General features: G+C 36.1%; 2 protein-coding genes across 5 annotated transcripts; both read right to left on the bottom strand.

The window, feature by feature from the left end:
• Positions 1-343: 343 nt before the first annotated feature.
• Positions 344-9,167, bottom strand: LOC147517247 (uncharacterized). 3 transcript variants are annotated; one of them, XM_086589569.1, is made up of 5 exons: positions 8,665-8,804; positions 6,282-6,948; positions 4,735-6,050; positions 3,828-4,634; positions 344-898 (listed from the first exon to the last, which is right to left on the bottom strand). In XM_086589569.1, exons 2-3 carry the CDS (start codon positions 6,886-6,888, stop codon positions 5,185-5,187), a joined length of 1,473 nt encoding a protein of 490 aa, XP_086445695.1. In that variant the 5' UTR covers positions 6,889-6,948; positions 8,665-8,804; the 3' UTR covers positions 344-898; positions 3,828-4,634; positions 4,735-5,184. The 3 variants fall into 3 exon arrangements, with proteins under 3 accessions (XP_086445695.1, XP_086445696.1, XP_086445694.1); XM_086589570.1 differs by having other exon boundaries at positions 3,828-6,050; positions 6,282-6,928; positions 8,665-9,167; XM_086589568.1 differs by having other exon boundaries at positions 3,828-6,050.
• A 9,326-nt stretch (positions 9,168-18,493) lies between these two features.
• On the bottom strand, positions 18,494-20,559 carry LOC147517246 (putative TPR repeat-containing protein At1g05150). Of its 2 annotated transcripts, none has more exons than XR_015213823.1 (2): positions 20,285-20,559; positions 18,494-18,511 (listed from the first exon to the last, which is right to left on the bottom strand). XR_015213823.1 is itself a non-coding variant. In XM_086594659.1 (2 exons), exons 1-2 carry the CDS (start codon positions 20,298-20,300, stop codon positions 18,802-18,804), a joined length of 993 nt encoding a protein of 330 aa, XP_086450785.1. In that variant the 5' UTR covers positions 20,301-20,559; the 3' UTR covers positions 18,594-18,801. The 2 variants fall into 2 exon arrangements, 1 of the variants encoding a protein (XP_086450785.1); XM_086594659.1 differs by lacking the exon at positions 18,494-18,511 and adding an exon at positions 18,594-19,778.
• Positions 20,560-24,082: the final 3,523 nt, after the last annotated feature.

The following is a 24,082-nucleotide window of genomic DNA, read 5'->3' as shown; positions in this document are numbered from 1 at the left end:
AACTTTCGAGCCCTGAGGGTACTGTGGTTACAAAGATACACAGGACGAAGTTTTCCCATTCGAGAAATTATTAATTGAGAGTCTAGAGGAATTTTTTTTTTTTGTTTTTTTGTGAAGTAACTAAGGGTTAAAAATACCCCAACCTTTTATTAAGCCAAAATACACAAGTACATTTTTTCGTCTTTATTCCCTTTAATCAACTCATCGAGTTTTTTATCCATAGGGGATATAGAACAAAGATTCATTACATAAGGAGCTTTTAACTTTTGATAGGTAATCTGCCACTTGATTACCTTCTCGAAACACATGCCTAAACTCAAACTGAACATGAAAGAAATGCTACTGAGTCCGACATTTTTAGGTATTTATTTTCAAAATCAGTATGACAGTCTAAAAAACGTAAGAGGATACATAGCCCTCACATAAATGAAAGAAGAAAAGACTCGGTTTTCGGCTCAAGAGTCGAAAGAACCATTATAGTTCAGCTATGCAGGAAAAAACTAAAACACAGAAAATAAAATAAAACTACCGGGGAAGGTGTAACATGACTACCACTAGCCTGATAGTGCAAAGTTGAGTGCACTATGAACATCCATACCAATTTGAGCTTCAGCTTTCCCTAAATTAGTTGAGGCTGAGCTCAGCTTCTGGTTCAATTCCGCCAGCCCTTTCTAAACCTGGCTTGCGTAAATTTGGTCAAGTGGCACTGCCTCAACAGCAACTATATTTGCAAAAGAGTTTGCATGGATTAACGCAACCCACTGCTAACAAAATATTTGCTTACGTCATTTCCATCGTGAACTGAATGTATCCCGGGCTTAAGCTCAACAATGGTGGCAACATGTCCCGACAGAACACCCATCTGTCCAGTTGTTGCAGGTATTATGACCATTTATACCTGAAATCACCAGTAACATTAATGCTTATATTTTAGTGTTCTAAACAATACATGGTTTAAAATACTAGCAAATAGAGCGTGGAGCAGAAGTGATCACTGGACTAGGAATGGGATTGCTATAATGCTTTACTTGAAAATCTATTAATAGTAAAAACTTATTGAAGCAGAATGGGGAGGATTTAGAGTGAGGGTGGAAATATATTGTATGAGCATAAAAAACTGACAGCTAATTTCTCTCCATTTAGAGACTCATAGATTAAACTTTCTTTTTTTCAATTTTTGTTTGTTAAGTAGTAGATTTACACCAAGTAGTAGTCAAGGAAAATAGGCCTGTAGGATGAGAAATCCTACAATGCAAGTACAATAATAGCAAATAATACAGCAAGAGCGCTCAATCCCAACCTTAACAATGTGACAATAACCCATACTCGATCCATGATAGAAATCCCACTTAAATTCACACTGCTCAAAGTGGAACACATTCCACAATTTAAAGTGGCTTGGGGGGGGGGGGGGGTACTAAAAAAAAATCTGAATGAGATGTACCATATAATCGATGCACATCTGTCATGTTAAATCATACGCTTCAACGTCCCCATACACTCGATCTGCAACAGCGCGAAACAGGCAGTTACCATCCTCTAACATACGTTTGAGTTCAAAACCTTTTACTCTTCTGATCTCAAGCTCAAAGTGTCGTTCCCTCTCTTGAAACATTGTAAAGTATTGAAGGCTCAGAACATTTAGAGAAGGGCAACTGACTATGAAAATTGCTAGTTATATATAACAAAGAACTAAATACATCTCATCTCTTGCATTTTTGTTTAATCGGGAAACTGAAAATTTTCATTAGAAACAAAAAAGAACTAGGTCGAGAAAACTTATGACTAGAAAAGAAAAAAAAAAAACATTCTCAAAAGCTACACTCTACAAGTAAACTAATTAACAATCTCTATCCATAACATCCTCCCATCTCGCCAGAAAGTGTTCATAATAAACAATTCTCAAATTCACAAACACTTTGCTGCAGTAATAAAGAACCCCCTTAAAGGCTATAACGACCTATTGTGATCCATTACTCTACCTCCAAAAGTATGTTCCAACCACATCCCCACATGGTCACAGGCGGAGTCATATATTCCAAATAAGTTGGCCTCTATTATAGACTAGGAATGTATGCCTGAGTAAGGAGATCCACTAGCCTGGACTAACCCAAAGTAATCCAGAGATCTCATGGAAACAGGACCAGTTATGCCAAAAGAAATGACAAACCCGAAGACCGAAGTACATGATTAACTGACTCTCCAACTCTAGCACACAAGCATAGTAATCCAAGAAACTTGCTTATACGGTTATACAATTTGCCCATCCCTCTTAACATAGTTATACAATGTCGATCCTTATCCAGTAAGACCTTTTTTTGAGGTGAAAAGCAAAGTTTTTACGCAGTTACTAATCTAGACCTAAAAACAACCAGTGTCCTAAATTTAATGTTTGATCCAATAGGTACAATATAACACATATTGAAAAGAATAGTTAATGTTATGTGACTTAAATCTTCGGAAAACACTCACCAATAGCACATCTCTTCAATTTTCACCTATGAAGCACGGACGCGGACACAAACGCGGCGACACATGCATATCTTAAAAAAGCAGGACGTGGACACAGCAAAGACGCGGATATTAAATAAAATTTTAAAATTTATTTGTATTTATGTAGTTGGGTTTAGGGTCATATATCATAATTTATTAAGATTCAGAACCACAAGAACAATAAAAAGAGTGGTTGTTGGGGGCGAGAGACTTTATAGACTTTTAGAGGCGATTTATGAAGTCTGTTTAGCTCTGTTGCATGGGTACGCCCTAATTTCCTCTGTATCGTGTACCCGTGTCCTGCGGACACGGGTACGGACATGGGCACAGACACCCGGACACAAGCAAAACAGACCCTAATTCTCAGATCTTGCCGTGTCCAAATCGTCGTGTACCCGTGTCCAAACCAGACACTCCGTCCCGTACCCACGCAACACAGCTGTTTAGTTGTTTAGACTAGACTATTATTTTGTCGTCCAAATTAGAATTGTTCTTTACAAACTTTTTCATTTCTTTTCACACATGCAATACATTACTTTCTACAAAATATTCCATTCAGAAACTGAAATCTTTAAAAAAAACAATCATGATAATTTTGCATGTACATTAAAGAAGTGTCAAAACAGAACAAAAGATGCTCAAAAGGCTCTGTTCCATAAACTAAAATTTGTACCACGCGAAGGAACCGAACCTAATAACTTGATGGAACTTCAAAGTCAGTTCGTCACGGTCCAACACGAAGAAAAAGACATGAGCAAGGACCAACAAACAACTCTAGACTGATCAAATGCATCGATATCCTGAATTTGAATCAATTACTGTCCTAACATTGACCTCCCACTGATTTCATATAAAGCTAGATAATACAGTTGCAAGAGGAGTTTATATGATCTAAGCTCGAAAGATTGTTAATTGTTGCAAAGTAGGTACAATATGGATAATATAAAGAACACCAAACTGACTTCAAAGTATGGATTATATGGTATTTAATTTATTTTCCAGTTTCCACTCTTTATAAACTAAGAATTACTGAGATCCTAAGTTCATATTAACACCTTCCTCTTTTGTTTTCTTCAACAAGTTACACTAGAGAGTGAGTAGAGACAGACGGCCTGAAATAGTTGATTGCAAGAGCTTGGTGCAGGATAATCTCAGTAATCATTTGACTAATAGCAACTCTAGCAGATGATTAAAAAACTAATAGCAATACGTATAAACCCATACACAGAAAGACACTAGATACATGTCCTAGAGGTCGCAATGAATCTAACAATCATGCATACAATACATTTACGAGTTGTACACAAATATAAAAGAATGAGATAAAAGCTTACAGCATCATCGCACGTGGACCCAAAGCAAGGACTCTGCTCATTAGCACTGTTGTAACCTTCACCTTCACTGTAAGAGAAGAAAGCCTTGAATCCGATTGCGCATTCCGAGCTGAAACAAGTGGCCAAGCAGCAGCTCTTCTAGAAGGACCAATTCTCACAACATTTGAACCACCAGAGACAGTTCTTCTTGAACTTAAGTTTCCAGCCGAAGGTTTTGGGGGTGGGACTGGAGGGGGAGGTGGCTGTGAACTACCAGTAATAATCTGAGATGTACCAATACTCGGGCCCTCATTCTCATCTACTTTCTCTCTAATTCGAAGACCACCCAACTCTTTCATCACAATCCCAGAATCCAAAACATCATCACTACCAACTTTCTCCTTCTCATCATCAGACACAGTCTCACTCACAACAAACTTGATTACTCTCACCAAAAAGTTCATCTCTTTTCGTCGTTTTTTCCTCAAAACTTACACAAGAATCAGGTGAATCATCATCCAAACTTCCTATTTCCAACACTTCCTCTTCCTGCTCATCTCTTGTAACATTCACAACCTGTACCTGAGGGACCAAAGTACTAGTACCAGACTACGAAGAACCCGCAAAACGACTCTGATTATTCGAAGCAGAACCTCTCTAAACTAAAATTCTAGTCATCTTAAATTTCCAACTCAACCCCTCAAAATTGTCCTTCAAATACCCAAATGCTTATCACATGCTCTAGCTTTAGGTATAGTAAAACCAATACCAAAGCTAAAAGATTTCACAATTGTTTGCTCTTCCTCAAATATCAATCTCTGGATCCCCCTAACAATTCTCATGAGACCACACAACACTCAAATAATTTCTATATCCTCAAAACTAAAATTATATACAAGAAGAGATGAAAAGAAATCGAGGAACGAACCTGTTAAAGGAGACGAGGAGATTTCCTCATCGCGAGAGAATTGCAACTCAATGGTTTTATGTTGAAAGCAAGCGAACTGGCGAAAGTGGGTTGGGTTTTGGAAATATGTTATCGGGCTCTTTTTTGTTTTCTTTTTTCTGTTGGTGGCAAATTTGTGTGTTGTTTTAGCGTGGCAAAATTTACATCCTCTCCCCCCCCCCCCCAAAGAAAATTTTGCCATGAAAATGGTGGCAAATCAAGGAATATGGCAAATTTTGATAAAATTCGCCGCCAATTGAAAAACGTATCAAACAGTGGCAAATGGGTGATTTTTTGCATTTGCCACAATTTGCCATGACAAATGGTGCTATCAAACACAGCCTAACTCAAGACCAGAATCAATTGCAAAAAAATTATTTTAGAATTGAAAATTATAAAACGACTGAATATTAAGTTGCATAAAAATCTTCTTCATGTGACATTGACAAGCTTGAGACGTCGAGTTATTTGGTCCACCTCCACTCGCAATCCGAGTCTAGCAAGTTCAGGGGCATCAACTACACCTTGGAGCTCCAATTCAGCTACTTCTTGTTTGTTTTCGTTATTTTCTAGTAGCAGATTTCTCTTTAACCAAATTCCCCATTCCCTCAAAAAAGGATTATCTTCATCTGTAACACACTGTTGCAATAGCAAAACAATCCCATTCCTCTGCCTGATTTCATCTTGAGCATGCTTCCTTCCATATAAGCAATTCCCTGTAACAGCGACAATGTCTCTTCGAAATCCTTTGTAAGGGCTTTTCTTCAATAGGTCATGAGCTCTATCTTGATTCTCACCTCGAGAGCTAGAATTCCTGATAATTTCTGGTGGCTCAAGGTTGCGAAGAATGTTTAATAGCAGCTCTAGAAGTCCACATGATAGTAAGGAATCAACAACAGTAACTGACCCTGCACTATCAGCCGAACCATAGTTTGCACAAACATCTCTCAGAATGGTGATCGAGTAACCCAGAACATCAACTGCAGGAATTCCTGTAGGAAGACCAGATTTGCCTCTAGAGGAGAAATCAACAGTCACAAGAGCTTTCTTCAGAATTCCAAGAACACACATTATACATTCATTGGAAACAGAAATATCATCAGTTTGTTGGTTCAACACCTCCGAAAGTACACCCAATAGAAATGCTTGCTCTTCTGAGAAAACGGCAACTTTACAGTTCAAATCTTCACTATTAACAACAACATCCACGCCTAGCTGATAGAAGAATGTAGGAAAATGGGATTCTTCGAGGCAGAGTTTTGAAACAAGCCACTGAAACCAATCTTCAGCAAAACCAACTGGTAAAAAATCAAAATCAAGTCAAACATTAAACCATGGGTTTGTTTTTGCATGCAAACGTATATTGATAAAGTTTGATGTTCAAAGTAAAATGGTTTGGGGTTTAAGAGCTGTGCTGTAGCGTACCCTTAACATTTAACCAAACAAACGTAATCACATATATTAGTAGAAACATGGTAAAACGTAACAGTAAACTGACTCAATTTTCAAAAGAAATCCAAACGACATACCTTGCGAAGCAGTCCCAATAATTTTTGTAACAATCTTCAAACCTTGAACACCACAAAGCTCCCCTTCTCGTTCATTGCTTCCACTACAACAAGTATAAATAACCATACATAAAGCATCGCAGATCTCTGTTTTCCGGATTCTAGCAATTTCCATGAACTGGTAAGGGAAAAAATGATGCCAAATTGCTCTTTGATGTTCTTCTCCCGCAAGAGAAACATTTCCCAGAAGTTGCAATCCAGCTCGAACGACCCCCTGATCTGAATCTGAATATTTAACCACAGACTTCAAAGAAATTGATATGGTTTCGACTCCCTTATTGGTGATAAATGAGTTTTGATTTTGTACTTCTCCAGCAGATAGGTTTCTAAGGAGTTTCAGTGATGACGAGAGAAAGCTTCGAGTCTCAAGAGTTGATAGGGATTTTACGAGCTGAAGAACTAAAGGAATGATGTTAATGGCAGCTAGAGCCGATCGGCCATATTCAGTTCTAGCACTTGATATCAGTTTTTCTAGAGCACTGTTTAAAGTTGAGCAGTTTGCAATGCTGAGAAGCGGTTGGAGGACATGTTCTGGTACATCAAGCTCCGGCAGAACAGTATGTTCCATTTTATAAGGAACGGTGTGTCATGCAACAATGCCGTGAGGACTAACCGTAGGTTGCAAAAACTGTAAGAAAAGTAAGGATTAGTATTTGGCATTAATGAAAGTATAGCCACACAATCAAGTAAAGGCATGTAATATTACATGAAAAAGACAGGCAAGGTAAGCCCTCATTCCGCATCGAACTCTAATATGATTCAGATCCCTAAAAAGGGTCACTGTAAACATATGTTTTATAAATAGCGCACTTCAACTTGAAGACATTATTGCTAACAGGAGGTCTAAGTCAAGGGGAAAGACAACTGCTAGTGGCAGCTACTATCTCGCAACCTACCAACTCAGGACAAGGTGATACAAAAGAAAGTGTTACAACACTCCTCTTGTTATGTGTGCAATAATACAACAGAGAACTCAAAGCATTTCCTCGAGTGCCTCTACATGGATGAATGTTAAACAAGCTAGTTGTCTAAAAGTGCAGTGGCTGAGATTATGAAAGCATTTGTCTATGCTACAGTGAGTTATATGAGGAGGGAAAGGAAGTAGAGAAGATTTGGTGATACCACACAACCTTGGATAAGCGAGCCATTATGAATATGAGGACATATGTGCAAGGGCAACTAACAACTGTAAAAGACTCCAGTCAGATAAGAACTAGTACGAACACTTGAACAGGTTGGGGAAGTTGGTGCATTACACAGTCTAAAGCACCACACAACATGTATGGACATAACCTGAAAATGGTTAAGAGGATCAATAAGAAACTCAGAGGGTGATGTCTTGTTGGCATGCCCAGGCTCTCAAGGGTCCTGAGGTCAGGTTTTATATCAGGAGGTACAGCAAACAAACAAAGTGGGGGCCTCAGATTCACTGAGTGCCTGGCAACTAGACAAGTATTGAAGGAAAAGGAAATAAGCTTTCACTATGTTGAAGTTTATCCATGTTTTCAGAAAAAATGAAAAGGGCAGCTGATATGTAACTAATTTCTCCCTCCATTATATTGAAGCTTCTATCTCAGACAATTACAAATTTTCAATATTAAAACAAGAAAATGGAATATGGATTACTCAATAGAAGTTTCAATACCTTATATCGTTTATCAACAAGCAAAAAAGAGTGGAAAATGGGAACTAGTCTTGTAACATGGTGCTTTTCCTCAAAACCAAGCTACGATTGGTCCAGTTGGCATCATCCATAAGCATAAACCTATTACATCTGCTTGGCTAATTTAGGATTTGAGAGGGAAGCCTAACAAGGTCTTTCCATTTAAAGTAAGCTTCAGAGTTCAGAGCTCTCTAGTAGCCCAGGTGCTGATGATAAAGCACCCACCACCATCACCACCCTCAACTAGCTAACCTCACATGTTTTCACGTGCATAGCATATGAACCTCATGTCTGCCACTTCCACTGCTATATCTCCAACTAATCTTTTCATTCTTCAGATTTTTGTTTTTGTTTTACCTTTTCTGTTAAAACAAACTCACTTGATTCTTGTTAGTCCGTAACATTTCAAGCCATAACGTAAACCCCCACAACTTGTCAACCAGTAGTATATATGTCGTTCAGTTGTGCAAAATCCTTGGTAAAACAGGTTACTAGCCATATATTGGACTTGTATTGTTGCTACATACAATTACTAGCTTGTGAATAAACTTCTTGAGTGAGAAATAATGTTCACCTCTTTCTTATTTACCATTAATAAAAAAAACATCAAATAAAATTAAAATAGACAGCATTGAAAACGAGTTAACAACTGAGCAAAAAGAGGAGAGAAACGAGCATTACCTCTTTCTTTTTATTTCTCTCTCCTGCTGCTGGTATTGGAAGAGGTGCTAGTTTGCATAACCATGTTTGGAGTATCATCAAGTAGGCAGATACACAAGAAGTTGCTGCTTTTAGTCTAACAGAAATGGAAAAAGAAATGATGTTTTATTTGTTAACACTAAAATTAGGGCGGAAAAAGCATCTCGTATAGAAATAATAATATTAGAAGTTACAAGTAATTCTATCCCAATTCAACCAAAAGAAGTTACTGACAATGGAGTCTGTATGAACAAAATCATAGGTCCATAGAATTATTATTTAGTCGCAACTTGAATCCTTGTTCAAAAATCACAAATCAAACATTGGTTTTCCTAGAATCCCCAAATTATAGTGTTAAACATGTTAAAGTATGTGAAATCAACTAAGTTCTTTGGGTGGAAAGGGATGAATTTGCTATTTCAGAAGTATAAGAGATGGGAATGATGGGGAGGAATTGGTAGGAGAGATTGTTACCAAATACTTCACTAGTCTCGTATTTCACATTTTCTTTTTATCTAATTCTTACTAACCGGGTAGAGCGGAATCCAAGCTTACCCAATGGATACTGTTATACCCGCTTTCCTGGTCTCGCCACACATAAGTTATATATGCTATACACAAAAATGACGGACCAAACACCCGGCTTCTTATACACTTTACACGTGAGCTAATCACGAATTGTGCCCAGACCGACCAAGCATGTGTTGATATGTCTAACGCTTTGTTGAAACTTTCTCCTAGAATTTTACAATTGAAAATCTCGCATGAAAATTGTCTTAGGCTCTGTTTGGCCGCAGAAAATTTTGTATTGCTTAGCTTAACACTGATTAGGTGTTCCAATTCTGCAGATGATTTACATAAAGATGATTAATCTGGAAGTTATTTGGTCCTCGATTATTCTGTCACAGTTTTAACTTGTCCTGTGTTTGGTTAACATTGTAATTTGTTTATCATGAACAACATCAGTGCCGGCTCGTCCTTTATAGAAAAAAGGGGACCGCCTAAGGCCTCACTTTGAAAAAGGCCTCGTAAGTTGCATGGTTTGTTGGAAAATCCCCAAAGTTCACCTTAAAAATAGGCCTTAATTTCGCTTATATCATAAAACCCAAAAGAAATTTCTAAAACTAAGAATCTAACATGTAAATTCCTTCCTGAAAATTAGGCCTCCACACAGAATGCGTGGGAAAAAAACTTCCCAAAATTTATAGGCCTCAATTCTTTGTTTCTTACTACTTATATACCATTTTTCTTTATTAAATTGTTGAGAAAAAAAGGCTTCAATATAACAATATTATAAAATCCGCCTTAGGCCACACTTTGGTTTGAGCCGGCCCTGAACAACATATTAGCAGTAAGTTATTATTTCTTCATTTTACGTGTATACTTCAAATAAATATGAAATGAAATGCACAGGATAAGAAAAGTCCAAATAAATATAAATCTAAACAAGCAAAAGCACTTGGTATAAGTCATTCAAAATAAGTATCGCTATTACATTCTTCATATATATTAAACAAACAAATTAAAATAAAACTCTATAAGTACTACATCATTTTGAACTTTCATAATTACTCCACATTGCATCAGCAATTGATTTTCTAAACTCTACGCCATTTCCGCCATTCTTTCTCTACTAATATTTTCCACACCCCCATTGTTATGCACTACTTCATATTCTTGTTGGCCTTCAAAATCTTCCAAGTTAAAAATTAAATCATACATTTTCTCTCTTCGTATGTGATTGTGTAGAATGCAACATGCTATCACTATCTTCACTTGTGTTTCAAATGGATATGGAGGAGCAAGGGTCAAAATAGGAAAACGTTTCTTTAAGATACCAATGATACGCTCAACAGCATTCCTCAACGATGAATGTCGCAGATTGAACAATTCTTTGCTATTTGTAGGTTTCAAGACACCATATTCTTTCAAGTGATAGCGAGTGCCACAAAATGGAGCAATAAAACTTGGTGTATTGGCATACCCGGCATCCACAACATAATATTTACCTACATTAATTAGAAAAGCAAAAAAACTATTTGTTAGCTTTGAAAGAAAATTTAGATTCAATGATAAACAAATATAAGTGTAATATATCTTCTGGTACATGTAATTTGTCTGCTCTTGTTAATGCCGAAGTCAAAATACGTGAATCCGTGGCGAAACCTTCCCAACCAGCAAGTACATACTGAAACTGCAAGTCAAATGAACATGCCACCAAAACATTTTGTGTAACAATGCCTTTCCTATTTATAAAAAGACCTCTCTCCTTTGAACCAACCAATGCGGGGATATGTGTTCCATCAATGGCTCCAACACAATCCTAGTGAAAAAAATTTGAGCTATTGTTAGACTTTATTCAGACTCGACCAATTTAAATAATAAAACAATCGTACATAAATAATACCTTAAAATATGGATAAAACCTATCATCTTCAAGAATTTCAAGAGGCGTACTGGACCCAGCAAGTTGGAAAAAAATCTCCAGATAATGCCACAATTGCATCCAAAACATTGTTGAAGTGGCAACTAATTGTTTCCCCAGAATGTTGAAAACGTTCTTGAATGATTTGATTCCTTTCGTTATGACCAACTGTAAGCATAAACATTGCTAGTTGTTCCTCAAGCCTTACCCCATCAGTGTCGGTAAGTAGACTTTTCATATATAAAATACCACATAACCGCAAGAAGACATGTTTTTCCATGCGAAAGTTCTCTTGACAACGCTTATCGTGACCATTAAGCACTTCATCCACATATATTGCACCACTAAGTGCTGAATCATGAAAAGAAGTTTTACTTATATGGTATAGATAATACTGAGACGCGAATGTGGCAGTAGCACCTGCAGTTGCTATTATGATATCCTCTTCGTCTGAATCCGACATGACTTTCCCTGTATCCACACATTTGTAAGTTATGACAATAAACATGCTATACAGGTGCTAGAACATAACAACAATTTTGATCTTACAAACAATGTTTTAAATTTGAAGAAAAATCTTGCAAGACCTGAACTACTCTAAGGGTCGGGTCAAAATCTGTCACAAATGCACACTTAGTTTTTCTAATCCCTCATTTCCTAACATCAAATGTTTCAAATCAGCAAGGATTTAATGTGAAACCCGAAGTTTCCAAATAATACTTTGATCGATTATTTTAATCGACCGACACATTTATATTCACTACATTGAATACCTTAGCAGTCACAACATTCCTCGGTTCCGACCAAAAGTTAGATGGAAGAATTAGATCTTTTTCACCATCAATTACTTGTGACTCTACTATTAAGGACCGAAGAGTTTTTTATTATTTATTTTACTTTTCTTGTTTTATTATCTTATTACTATTGTTATAATAATACTTTTATTATTATTATTACCATTAATTGTGATATTTAGACACTTCAATCTAGCATATACTGATATACATACAATTCACTCCCTACCTACAAAGCGGTATAAGCTCACCAGTAATGGTCGGTGAGGAGCTAGGCTTTCAGATCATGTGACTGGGCTTTTGACAACAAGCAAAGCAAAAGTTTTCACTAAACTTGGTGCCTTAAGTGCCTTGGTTGGGCTGGCTTTGACAAAGATAGGGATGAAGATTATTAAGAATCCTAAGTGACCTTCAAGTCTCCAACAAAGGATCTGCTATATTTACACCGATAGTGCAATTGAATGAGCACCTAAGCAATCATCCTTGTACGGTTGTCTACCGTGAGTTAGGTGGTTGATTCTTGGTGCACTCAAGCACTACCAATACTTGGATCTATCACTATGGTCGGCAAACAATCCTTGCTAACATATTGCATATCTAGTCTTTGCACCAACTCGGGTTGTATCGCTACTATACTACTCATTGATTGATTTACAGTTGATAAACCAGTAATATTTTTCTCTAAACTTTTAATGCATAATATTTTTTTTTTGTTAAGTAAAATTTGAATTTGACTTGATTCCTCTTCTTCTGTAGGACTTGATTTCTCTAAACTTTCAAGTAGGATTTGAATTTGACATGAAAAGCAAATTTTTCTGTAGTTCTATAGACCCTAGCTATCTTCCGGAGTACGTAGTTTACTAACAAGTAAATGATATTGCAGTGATGAATGAACTGAAGAAGACTCAATTCGTCCCTCATTCCAGAAGTGGACGTCCTAGCCTATTTACCTATACTTCATTCAGCCTGAAAACATACAAAAGAAGTCTCTTTTTGCACACTCCTAGAATCACACATAGCATGTTTGGCGTTTTATAGACAAGAACAAAAGATGAAGAAAGTAGTAAAGAAAATAAAAATATAGAGTATAGAAACAAAGGTTTATCTTATAGGATAGAGTTGCAAATGATGAGCAGCTAGTTGGAAGTGTGGAGAAGACAACTAGAGGCAAGGTTTCCACTTTCCAGCAAAAACCTTTCGTATTTTGGTTTTTTTTTTTTTTTTTTCTCTCTCCTAGTTAAGGAAATAAGATTAGTCGTATCTCTCATATCCCCTTTGATTCCTATATACCCGCTTTTGTGTTCGCGAAATCCACCGGATTATATACGGTATTCAAATTTGTTACCAACCAAACACTAGACAACTAAAATCTGTATACCACGTCACCTATTCATGGATAGGGACTCCTTATCCACACTGCCAAACAGGGCCTTAATCTATCTATCTATCTATCTATAACCTCACCAGACATCTATCATTATCACATCACATAGGGTGGGTTTGTTATTTTAACCGGGTATTCTCATAGACTCCTAAAAAAATGCCCATTCCATATATATTAGTTAGACCTCCCTAAATTTATTACTTTCTCTTTTGTATATTTTGTATTTATTTTGACCTCCTCAAATATAAAAAAATAAACTAATTATGCATTATGATTCGTGATACCCTAAGCAAATTCTTCTCACCAGGAAACCCATAGCAGTCCTTTCTTCACCGAAAAAAGAAAAAGAAATGAGAGAGAGAGAATATGGTATCAAAGCAGTGGAGGAGCATGGACATGAATGTTTGAAGGAAGCCGAACGTGGTTCAATCTGCCATCTTCTTATTCAAAAATTCTTAATCAACTACTGATGTCGTTGTATGTTTTGATGATTTTATATGGGAACAGCTTCCGAGAGATCGAACTTCGTTTGCTCGAACTGAATGAGATCTAAACCATAGCACAAAATGCTAGGTGAGTTTATTTGCTAGAATATTAATAGGTATCATTGAACTCTCTTAATTTTTTCTTCTTTTCGAATTAATTTCAACTTAAGATGGAGGCATGAGTTTCTCCATTTCCTCTTAAATTTATGGTTTTGTACTTCTTGCTACCAAACACAGTGTTTAATTTGCACATTATTCCACCTTTGTGAACCCCAGACTTGCTTGCTTCAAGGTGCCCATACGAACCTAGCACACATAAAGGCGCACATTCAAGTTTATTATCTAGCATAGGTAACGTGTAAGCAATCGGTTTATATGACATTGAGCTACCAGGGTTAAAAATTCCTATCAAAGAAATTGTTTCTTCTTAATTGTTTCATTTTTTGAGCTTCACGTATGACTGTTCTTTTAAGTGGCATGAGACTTCAACTTAAGTGTGATTGTTTAAGTGGCGTCAAAATTGATTTAACAAAATAGTTCTACAGTTATATATCCACACACGATTTGATCATTGTTCACTTGACAAGTTCTAAGTCATTGGTCGGAATCACTGGAGTTATATCAAAGATTCAGAAGGAGAAGAAGGTTCGTAACTTATCCACTTACCAATACCTACTTTCTACTTTCTACTCTAACTATCAAAAAGAAAAGTGTACAAAAAATAACATTTGCTAGTGATATCTTTTAACCTATTAATCCTCAATGCCGGGACTCCGGGAATCTTTGCTCATAAATAATAATGGGGAAAAATATAAATGAAAGAGCATAATAAGGACAAGTTAGGGAGTAGAATACTTCTATAGTGTTTATAGTCTTTGTCACTAATTATTTTATTCAAGTTATAATGCTTAAGATAATTATACTCTCGATACATTTACACATCCCCTCAATACTTTTTATTCAAGTTAGGGAGTAGAATACTTCTATAGTGTTTATATTGACTAGCCAAAAGTGCACGTGCTTTGCACGTGATTGATTATATGTACCGACGAAACTCAAATTGTCTATAAATTGCTAATTAAACAAAAGTTAATAAAAAAAAAATATTCCAATTGCATTTTCAGTTTTGCCTCATTTTAAGATATGTTTAAAAAGCTTCTACAATGCCTTCGGCAGAAAATAATGAACCAAGTATAACAATTGCAAAGAAAGAAAATGGCCACGTTACTGTCACTTAATGTAAGAAGCCAGCATTACATATAAGTTGTACTAAATTTTTTAACAGTCGATTAGAAAAAAAAACAGGACCAATGCGTTCAATTTGATACCAATGCTTCGACAACCTTCAATCTCATCAATAATCTCTCATCTTATCCACAACTTTCACCATCTCAACTTCAAATTACCACTAAGCTTTAACACTGTCACTATATATCCATGTTCAACTTAGAACGACATCAATTTCAACCCTGTCAAAGTGCTAAAAGAAGCAATTCAATGAAGGTCACTAATAAAACATTTTACTACAAATAATAAATAATGTTCAAAAAATTAAGAAAATAAAAGGTTCACACATTATACTCATCATAAGTGAACCCTAACAATAGTAGAAGTTCTGATTGCGGACACCAATGTGGAAAACATTATTGCAAAAATCTAATGTGTGTTTAAGGTGTTCCATAGCTTTACCATCGACTATGAAGGCTTTCTTTTGATATTTTTGTGTCTGTAGAGCATGCACGTACTAACTGTATACCAACAAACATTCAATCGATTAGACGATGAATTGTAAACAAACAATGCTTCAAACAAATAGAACTACTACAAATTTCATGAACAATAAACAACTCAAGTTAGCAAACATGCGCTGCTAAGTGCAAAACCATAACGCTAGCAGTGTTAGATGAAGGCATCAAAGCATAGCCATCTAACTCTCAACAACTTTTTAGCATTAGCATTGGCATCGACATTGGACTCTCTGACATATAACTTGAGACATTTTCTTTAAAAAAAAATGGCAAATTTGTAGCAGTTCTATTTCAGAAATGCTCTTATGCGGACTTCCCGTAGAAAATAAAATCCGGACCTCACAAATTCACGTGACCTACTCTTTCTCTATTCTCTCTCTCTCCACTTTTTACTACTACTTTTCTCATGCTCTCTCTCCTCTCTGATACCAGTAGTACGAACGTTCCTTCATTCTAAAATAGAATTTCATATTAGTGCATTGAGCGATAATGGAATTTAAAGATGCTAAATACTTCACTTATTGTATATTGTTGTCGTTAATTATAATGCTTTCTTAAAGTATCTTTATAGATTTGAGCGTTAAGTTTTAGTGCATATGATCATCACTTAATATCCTGCGTTTTATTTTGTTAAGTTTGAGGCACTTCGTGGTTGTGCATTGGCATGTGATACACCATGTCGATATACATGGTGTTTGGAATAAGTCTCGATCCGATTCATCAACTCTTACTCAAGGTGGTAGTGGTGGTGGTGGTGCAAAACCACTACTCACCGGGGATCCATAGTTAACATGAGGGATTAAGAGAAGGCGTTAGGGTGGGAAATAATTACACTTATGAATTCCTGTATGCCCACAGATTCTGTTCAAACCTAGTGCTGATCGACAAAAGATGATAGCAACCAACAGAAGTGCAATAAACGTAGCAAGCAGGAGAGCACCTTCACACACTCAATGGCTGCCTACTTTCTCTTTGCACTGCTAGGTTGGATAATCTTTAGCCAAGCTACTCGCAAAGATGTTGTAGCGGCAGGAGAGCACCTTCACACACTCAATGGTTGCGACATTCTCTTTTAACTGTTAGCTTGGATAGTTCTTTCGCCGGGCTATGAGGGAATTAAGGTTACAAGGTACCATATACGTACAATACATCATTTAGGAAGACTGGGAAAAAGAGACATTTGATGGGTTCTAGATACTGATAGCTGAGAACTCGAGCCTCAACCTCCATATCGCCAGGTAACATTGTTGTCAGATGAACCCTTAGCCATAAACTCTGCTTAAGAAAGAAGCTAGAGAATTAGACAGTAGGGAAAGGTGTAACTTGCAAACGGACTCAGGATGCGCTTCTATTTGACATTGGTGAAGGAACATATGGAACCTTACAGAAATTATTTTACAGGTTTTCTGAGCCTCCCTGAGAAGATTTGTATATGCTAAAATGCGCAATGAATGCACATAGTGAAGTTACCAATAACTCTTAATGCCGCCTGAAGAGCCACCAGCACCTATAGCTTACCAAGCTCCACCAAGTTAATATATACTTCACAAGCTAAAAAAGCTAGGGATTGGAAACTACAGAGTAGAAACAAATAAGCAAAATCTTCAATTATGTAGCAGATGCAGTCATGCAGAGAAGATGAACTATGAGAAACTCAAAGAAGCATGCACCCACAAGAATCTAAAACTTTTTATAAGATGTTCAGATCTAAAAAAAATAAACTGAAAGAAAAACAGATCAATAAGAGAGACATTTTTTGTACAGTTGGAGTTTCTGATGTCTGAACTACACTTTTCATCTATAAAAGGTTTAACTGAAACCAACCTAGTATAACATGTTCTTTTTAAGAACAAAATGAAAAAAGGCAGAGAGAAAAGAAGAAGATGTAGAATTGCAACACGTTTCTCAAGCAAGTAGAAGAATTTTAATTTTAATTTTGTTCTTGTACGTATCCTTTTCTTTTTCCTCCTATATATTTATGTACAGTTACAAGAATTGAAACAAATAACCCCTATACAAAGTCGCCACGTTCTCTTGCTTTTCTCTGCTTTAGTCCGTATTGGGTGACTATTCATATTGCCAGTGTCCCTTCAGTAACTTGATTCTCATCTAAAGAATCTGAGCTTGAAGTCTTGGGCTTAGACATGACCCTTGAAAATCCATAACCAAGAGAGCTCCCACTTGCTTCACATAACTGCAGAGATGAACAGTAACAATAAGCTTTCTGATACAGAGACATGGTCAATTCTAGTTTCCCTCTACCTTACAATCAGGAAAACATGACAAAAAAAAAAAAAAAAAAAAAGGTTCACTTGACTAATAGCAAATACAAGTGCATGGCTTTGCTAGTTGTATACCTCAGTTAGGTCAAAGAGGTGGCGGGTTCTGAACTCGTTGATCGTTGCTGCAATTTCTGATGTAGGCAACTTAGCTTGAAAGTGAAGCATAAGTTGAAGGAAGATGCTCATTAGTACGGAGGTATGGATACCCTACAGGCACTACCTGAAATATCAACATATTGGCCACAGATAGCCGATATTTTCTGGTCCTCCCAACACTGATATAATACTCTTGACCACATTTTCCAAAGAATCGTTTACAATAATAAAACAGTCATACAACTAAGATGTCACCACCTTTCATTTCTTGTAAAAGGACTAAAGAAACTGAAAGTCTGTAGCCATTATAGTCTCCTTTCACTCCCCCCTTTCCAAAGCAAGTAGAATCTCTTACCATAACCATACAGTAAGGCAAATTTTATTTTCTTGTTATAACTACTACTAAGAAAAACATCATCATCAAAAACAATAACAAAATGACTACAACATTGCTAGTTATAACGATTTGAAAACAACCCAACCACATGCAATTTAGAGTTATTTTCTCATTCAGAACTTGGAAAAAACATTTTATAATGTATCGTAGCTGTTTACACATTGCATGAACAAATTCTTTGCTAAACTGTACTTTCGGTTCAAGGTCTCTGGAACAACCTGAAATTTATGTTAGACCAGAAATGATTAGTTTAGTTTGGCTTAGTCAAGCCACTAGGTTTACTAAGTATAAGATCAACATGCATAAAGAAACAACATGTTTGGAGTTCATAAAACTTTGTAAATCCCTATTTTTTATTGCTTAGGCCAGGATAAATACCGTTGTTGCACCCACCTTCTCCAAATTGACACCATGATCAACATGGTGGGCATGAACAAATGTCTTCACATTTGGGAAATACTTGCTCAAAGCCCAAACAGTTCTATAATTTGCACCATGAGTATTTACGTTATTGCAGTAGCACATCCAAGCTCAATTTTTTTAGCATCTTAAAATTTGATGGCTCCACAACAACAAAATCCTTCCCCTTGGCAGGCTTCTTCTGCATTTGCTTCATATGAGCAATTGCATCATGCAACTCAACCCTGTTAGTCATCTTAAAAGCCTCTTTCAAGGTTTTTTTCGCTTCCTTCACCTCATTAGCCCCTAACAAAGCTACAGCTTTGTTACGCTGTGCCCGCCAATGATTTGGCAAAACAGCTAGAACCTTGGTATACATCTCGGAAGCTCTTTGATACCTCCCCATATCCATATAAAGTCCACCCAAATTGTATAATGCGTCAATATGCCCAGGCTTCAAATCAATTGCCTTCTGAAGCTCCTGAATGGCTCTCTCATCTTCTCCGATTACATGCAAAGTAGACCACAGATCACGGTGTGCATCGGCATAAGCTGACTTCAAGAAAATAGCCTCTTCCAAAGCCTTTTCAGCTGCCTTATACTCCCCTACTCCAAAAAGTGCACGACCTAAAAGCTTCATAGCCTTGAAATGAGTTGGACAAAGAGTTATAGCCCCTATATAATGCCCACAAGCACTTAAAGCCATACCTTCCCCTTCCAGCGAAATCCCGAGATTAACATGAATTTGAGGAACAAGGTAAGATGAGTGATTACCACCGCTTTGCGCCGCTTCTAATGCCAACAGAAATTCCTCCTTTCCTTCTCCACACTTCCCAAGATTATACAAACAATTCCCAGCACGAAAATGCGGTCTAAAGTTCTCCAGTTGAAGCTCGCAAGACCTCTTGAAACTCACTAAAGCATCTTTAAACAAATGGAGCTCATACAAAACCCTGCCAATTGCCATATGCCCATCAAACATCTCATCTTCCGACTTTGCGTCTTCTGCTCTCCCTCTCAAAACCACCAACTTCTTCACAAAACCACTATAATCCTTCCCAGATTCATCCCAAACAACCCCTATATCTGAAAATTAAGTAGATGGTCTAAATTCAGAAGACCAACTTGGTTCAGAAAATGTATCAAAATCATCCCCATTCACTTTCAACCTCTTTAATGTAAAATGATTGGAGCAAGAAGTCTAAAAGGAGTTTTGTAACCATGCATCATTGGAGGAAGCAAGTCAAAGATCTATTAGTAACCGTGGCTTTCTTAAACAACACATATTGTCGATATGGCCATTGGTATCATCAACCTCAAATGTGTGAGCCAAAATCAATTAGGAATTTTTTCTTCAATTTATTAATCCACTTTATAATTAGAACTAAATATGAATTGGAAAATAAAGCGGAAATTAAATCCAAATAACTAATCTATATCAAACCACAAACCCAAAACTCAATCAGAACAAACCTTTCGAAAGACCATAACCATTAAAGTACCCAATCAGAAATTAACCAATCTGGAAATTAAGAGAATTCATGCACTAAAGCAAATTGACTAATTTCGAGAAGTGAAGAAAACAATCATACCTGATTGGAGGTTCATAAGCAATAGAGAGATAACGGCAGGGATTCGTTCGCCATTCGCCTATTCCATCCTAGATTAGAGTACTCACTATTTCAACTATTTAGATTTTTTACCTTGATTGAAATGAATGGCTGGAATTTGTTGCAATGAGAGAACTCAATTTGAAAAGAGGGGGAGAGAGAATGATGGCTCTGTTTAATTTTTGTTGCAAAATTTAATTTTTTGTACTGTTTGCAAAAGAAGGGAAACGTAGGGGTGGAGATTGGGAGGGGGAGACGTAGAGGTGTATTTATTGCTAATTATTACTAATTAAATGTCATTTATGGTAAATTGATGGTAAGCGTACAATTCAAAATGGCGTGGAATTGGTTTTTTAATATACCGCTACATAAAAAGACTGATTGCTCCTATTCAAAGGTGTTAAGCAACATTTTAATTTAAGGACAATATCAGTACTGAGAATTTACAAAGACATAAAAAGACCAAGTAGTCCTCATTAATAAATATCTAGGTGTTTGATATAATTATTCATCCAGGGGTATTATGCGTAAGAAAAATACCCGGATGAATTTAAGAGGCCACGATCATTATATGATATACTACTAGTAGAGATAGGTATCATTGAACATTCTTCTCGTTGGGTGAGTTATGTTGTTTGACATTAAGATTATTATGCATGTTGTTGAAGTTGTGAGAACCTCTTTAAAACATGTCAAATTCTTTTCTATTCCTTCTTAGATTCCATGGGATGGGTGCTAGACTACATTATTTTAAATGGATTGATATGCCGTATATAGTTTGAGTTAGTTTGGGACTCAAGTTCACATATAAGTATGTATAGCCTAATTTCCTTTGATTTCGGATATGGCCGATAGGGCTGTCAATAGATCGGTTTGGGTTGGGTTTTGGAAAATCCAAACCCGAACTGATAAGAAAATTGGGAACCCGAAACTGAACCGAATCGATAATATTACATCTAATTCGAAACCGAACCGAACTGATAAGATATATTACAAATTGAACCCGAACCGACCCGAACCAAAAACTATAAAATCAATTAAATCTTAAATTAAATTTATTAATTTTAACCACACAATTGATAAACACATACAAAATTAATCATAAATATTACTAAAATGCTATCTTATTGGTTCGGGTTCATATCGGTTCGATGGAGGGCAAACCCAAAACCAAACCAATATCTTATTGGTTCGGTTCGGTTTCAGGTCGGTAAAGGGTAAACTAAATTATCAAAACCCAAACCATTTTTTATCGGTTTGGTTCGGATCGGTTATCGGGTTATCGAAACCCATTGACAACCCTAGATATGGGTAATCCAAAACGTTATTCCGTTCTATCTAGGAACAGCACAAAGACCATTTGAAAGATAAATTAAAATTTGGGTAGCTTCGAGTCTTCGTCTTGCTCTTTTATTAGAGTTCCTCATTAATCCGTAAACTATTAAGCTACTCAAAGATTTTTTTTTTAAGGATTTATTATTATTATTATTTTGGAATGACCATGTTTTTTTTTTTGAATGGCTCATTTAAGAATTTGAGAATTACCCCAAGTAAGATGGTTAAAATTGAAGAACCCTCCCCCCCCCCATATGTTTTTGTATTGAAACTTCATTGGTACTTTGTATGGTTCGGTTGGTTGCTATGAAGTTTATATAGTGGTTAATTGCTTCGATTGAATTTCAATTCCATTCCATAAATTTATTCATTTCTATTTATATCTTTCAAATAATTTGCATTTAATTATGTTATACTGGGATCTTACCATGTCTATGTTAGCTGTTTCTTAACTCACTCAATATCCTTAATTAGGTCGAATGTTTATGTTGCTTAAAAGGAAGATAAAATGCCCTAATTGAAGCCATGTTCGCACCACTGAAGGAAAGTTGAGGTTTTTAGGCACGGAGGTACATCTTCTTTATTTTCAGATTTATATAGTAACTTCAGGGCATCTTCTATTCTGGCCATGTATGGATGTACTTTTTCGAAAGGAATATATGTATTTCTTCTGCAAAATACAAGAAATTGTACCACAAATATCGTATACCCAGAAGTTCTGCTCTAAGGACATCGATACCAATAAGAAAAAGGGAGTGAGAAATTAAGGAGCCCTATTTCTATTATTCAATGTAATGGTTATAGCGTGAATACCTAATATGTTGTGTCCATATATGTTATGTATGGTTTTATGATTGTTTTATGATTTTTTTTTTTTTTTTTTTTTGAACTGAGCAGTTCCATATACTTAAGCTATTTTAATTTCATAGTCCACTGATTGGCGATATCCCTATGTACTGATTTTTATTATTATTATCTTTCCCTTATAACCTAAGATGCTACTTGGAAAATTGTGGTACTTTGTAGATTGATATTTTACTGTCAGAAGGAAGACAAAATCTTCTCTTACACTGCATTCTTCATTTCAGTTGACTTTCTCCGTATACAATCTACATATATAAGCATTTGGAGAAGAAGCAGCAGCTTTTGATCATTGGCTTTCCTCAATAGGTATGTTGGGATTCTAGACTTTCTACTTTCTAGCAGTTTTGATATTGAGAGAATTATAGACTTTTAAGGATGGGAAGATTTAAAAGTTTTGACATTTGAATGATGTGAAACAATGGGTATAAGATGTTTTATGATGTTGTCATTTGATTGTGTTTGTTTATCTGTTTTGGTGTAATACTTTTATAAATATCTCATTTCTCTTCATTTTTTATTTTAGTTGTTGGATTGGAGCTGTGGAAGAAGTTATGAACTGGGCTACTAATGAGATTGTATTTGTAATTAATGAATGCAGCTAGGGAGTTTATTTTGAATTTTTGATGAATGTGAAGACTCAATATTTTGTAAGAAAAAATATTGTATGTAGTGATCTTTGTATGATTATATATGAACATTTTGGTAATGAACTGTGTTATTAACGAAGATCAAGTCCATCAGAAAGAATTCTTTGTGCTTTTTAAAGTTTGTGATAAAACTTTGTTATGAAAGTCTGCATCAGAAACAAACCATGTTTACATTTACACATGCATTATCAATAAAGATATTGTGGACAACAGACTGAGGCGGCTCATCAGGAGCAACAACAATGATAGTCTTTGGCTCCCATGGCGAATCTACCGGGTTCGAAAAAAGCTTCTTGAGCTTGAAGACGGATGAACATGAGCAGCTGGTCCTTCCATGGCCCCCAACTTCCAAGCTTGGCTAAATATGAATCAACATCATTACCTTTATTTCTAGAAGGGTCTTGGACAACCATCCCACTGAAAAGTATTGACATTAGGAATTAAGATAGTTGGATATAAATCACCCTCATAGTACACTATCATACAATTGATAAAAAGAGCAAATACGATCAACCAAACTACACATATCCTTTACTATGAATATGTGATAAATGAAATGTATAGGATTGTCATAATCCCACTTGAGTGTGCACTTGAAATGGTTATGAAGTAAAAACTTCATAAAACTACCATGGAGATGGTCTCTTGGAGTGTTGTTCAAAAGCAATGTGTCTTGAGTGCCGTCTGGCACAGGCATTAATTATAGTTTAATAAATTAGAGGTAGACAAATGAAAGGTGGTTACTATGTTTTCTATTAGTATAATGTGAAGCTTAAGTACATCTATTCCTGCGATAGAGTACAATAATCACAAGACATTGATACATTTATAAGAATTGTTGGTGCATATATATGTTATTGATACAGTTTCTCAAGCTCTAGAACTTGATAGGTTGAGCTAGGGTATGGTAATATTAGGAACATGTTAAGCTGCT

The sequence above is a fragment of the Coptis chinensis genome, chromosome 2 (genome assembly GCF_015680905.1).
Source record: "Coptis chinensis isolate HL-2020 chromosome 2, ASM1568090v1, whole genome shotgun sequence".
NCBI lineage: Eukaryota > Viridiplantae > Streptophyta > Magnoliopsida > Ranunculales > Ranunculaceae > Coptis > Coptis chinensis.
The sequence above is the reverse complement of the archived record's forward strand: the minus strand, read 5'-3'. Positions and strand labels throughout refer to the sequence as shown.

Excerpts from the sequence above, each read along its gene's own strand:
- LOC147517247 (XM_086589570.1), bottom strand. The coding sequence starts at position 6,888 with ATGGAACATACTGTTCTGCCGGAGCTTGATGTACCAGAACATGTCCTC. Across the intron at positions 6,051-6,281 it reads TATTGGGACTGCTTCGCAAG|TTGGTTTTGCTGAAGATTGG; the intron begins GTATGTCGTTTG and ends ATTTTTTACCAG.